The following is a 2,353-nucleotide window of genomic DNA, read 5'->3' on the forward strand; positions in this document are numbered from 1 at the left end:
TTTTTATGTGTGAGTTGTGTTTCAGTCAATTGGTGAGGCTCATTAGTCAAGGGGACAAAATTGGTTCTTGGGAGGGGTGAAAAATCCTATTTTTTTTAAATATATATGTGCTACAGTTATAGATGTAGTACATAAATGGATATACACTATATCTGTGGTATTACAACTTCGTGGAGTGGGGGGAGGGTGGAGACAGGAAAAAATATTCAAAAAACCCCTTGGGAAAGTGATAATGAAAGAAATTTTTGAGAAATACTAGAGAGAACAGACATGGTACAAATTGTTCACATTGTCTCCATTTGAGTGGCCAGCCCATTAATGCCAGTGAAAACTCCAACCAGTCCTAGCCTGGTTCTCCTACCATTTGCTACAGCTAGAGCTTCAGCATAGTATCACCAGCTCTCACATGTACATCCAAATCACACGGAATCTCTATAACAGCTCCGGTCTCTTTCACAACTGAAGTATTTACAAAAATACAAATGCTGCTGCTCAAAGCCTAGAAGAAAGCACAGCCACTGGAACAAATCTCCGGAGTAGGATTGCTTCATCACACAAACAGTCCTTCTTAGTCTAAAACATCTTGCTCTGGGAACTTAACACGGGAGCCAGAAAAACATCAGACAGATTAGGAGTCGGGCAGCTTTTGGCTAGCAACTGCAGTGACCTCACCCGGGAGAAGGCCTGAATATAAACTCCAGTCTTGGTAAACGAGACACATCCTGCAGGTCAAATGCACAGAAATATGAAGTGATCCAGCTGCCGCTCCCTTGGACAAGAGATCGGCACACCAGGCAATTGGATGGATCGGGCTCAAAGTCTCTCCCAAGGTAAGGTCGGAACAAGAGAGCGGCTACACAGTTCACATTGCTAGTGTGTAGTCCACCCCCGTTTTCCCAAACTCAGTGAGGGTTCTGTCTGAAAAAAGGCAGGGACATAGAACTCCAGGGATTGATGTGAGCAGCTGCTGTGTTTACAGAGCTTGACTAAAAGGATGTGTTTCATCCCTCTGCATGAAAGTCATCATCCCTCACAGAGTATATGTGAAAAGAGGAGGCGTTCTAATGTCTATTACAGAAGGCTCCATGACAATCTCCAGCAACATTCGGCTTCCATATTGATGGCCTTCATCATCATCATCATTATTTATTAAACCCTAGTCCAGTCACAGTTGGACAAAGCACCTCTTTTCCTCAAAATGACCCTATGAAGTAGGTATTACTATCATCCTCATTTGACAGATAAGACATGGAGACACAGAGAGGTTAGGTAATTTGCCTAAGGTCACACAGCTAGAAAGTCTCAGTGCTGGAAATTGCTCTCTGAATCATCAATTCTCTACCATACTTCTTCCAGAGAAAAGAAGGATTTTGAACATGGGCTTTATCTTCCAAGGGTTTGATTGGTGTAATTTAGATTGCCAGGTAGTAGAATTTATTTCTGGTAGTATTCAATGGCATCAGTGATCAGCACGATCCTATTAGGCCTGTTGAATATACTTTGTTAGTCTGGCACCTGATAGGGAGGTAAGCACAAAAGATTGGAGGTACAAGAAAATAGCAGACATTGAACTTCAACTCCTATTGTCCTTCAATTTAGAATTTATCAATTAATTTATGAATTAAAGCGATATATACATATATATTTTATCTGGGACAACTAGGTTCAAACTGACTCCACAGACGAAAGGTAAGAATTACTACAAATAGCAGTTAGTTTTGGGGGGTTTGTTGTTGTTGTTTTTGGTGTGGTGTGTTGTTGTGTGTTTTTTGTTTGTTTTCTTCAGTTTTGAGTTTTGCTTATGTCAATATTGAAGAACAAATATCACAGATCATTTGTCACCGTCTCACAAAATGTCTTTACTTAATTGCACTTTAGCCCTTTTCCATTACCTATCCACCAAGGGATGCTATAGGAAACATCTAAAAGAAACACGATATTGCAAGCATGCTGTAAGGGTACCATTTGCTTTTTTACCTAGTGTCTTGCATGTACTTTCTGAAATTTTTTACATTATGAATTCTTCCACTAATCATATTTACCTCATTCCTTTGATCAACTAGAAATTTAGAGTCAAATCTGCAACTTAACCTTGTAGTGGGTTGAAATGTGTCCCTCAGAAAGGTATGTTCAAGCTTCAAAACCCTGGTACCTGTGAATGGAACCTTATTTGGAAATAGGGTCTTTGCAGATGTAATTAAGATAAAGTCATACTGGACGAGGATGAGCCATAGATCCAATTACTGGTGTCCTTCGAGGAAAATAGGACAGAGAGATTCAGAGGTGACACATGCGGGAAGAAAGCCATGTGAAGACAGAGGTAGAGATTAGAATGATACAGCTACAAACCAAG

The 2,353-nt window shown here is 40.3% G+C and overlaps 1 protein-coding gene across 1 annotated transcript in view; it reads left to right on the top strand.

Annotated features, from left to right (window-relative positions):
* The first annotated feature begins 704 nt into the window (after window positions 1-704).
* Window positions 705-2,353, top strand: part of SPARCL1 (SPARC like 1) — a 58,540-nt gene continuing 56,891 nt past the window's right edge. Inside the window, exon 1 of the mRNA XM_006760049.2 lies at window positions 705-830. Within this exon, the coding sequence (XP_006760112.1) occupies window positions 803-830 (28 nt within the window). The 5' untranslated portion in view covers window positions 705-802. The remainder of the gene's footprint in view (window positions 831-2,353) is intronic.

This window comes from Myotis davidii, unplaced genomic scaffold, assembly GCF_000327345.1.
Source record: "Myotis davidii unplaced genomic scaffold, ASM32734v1 scaffold356, whole genome shotgun sequence".
NCBI lineage: Eukaryota > Metazoa > Chordata > Mammalia > Chiroptera > Vespertilionidae > Myotis > Myotis davidii.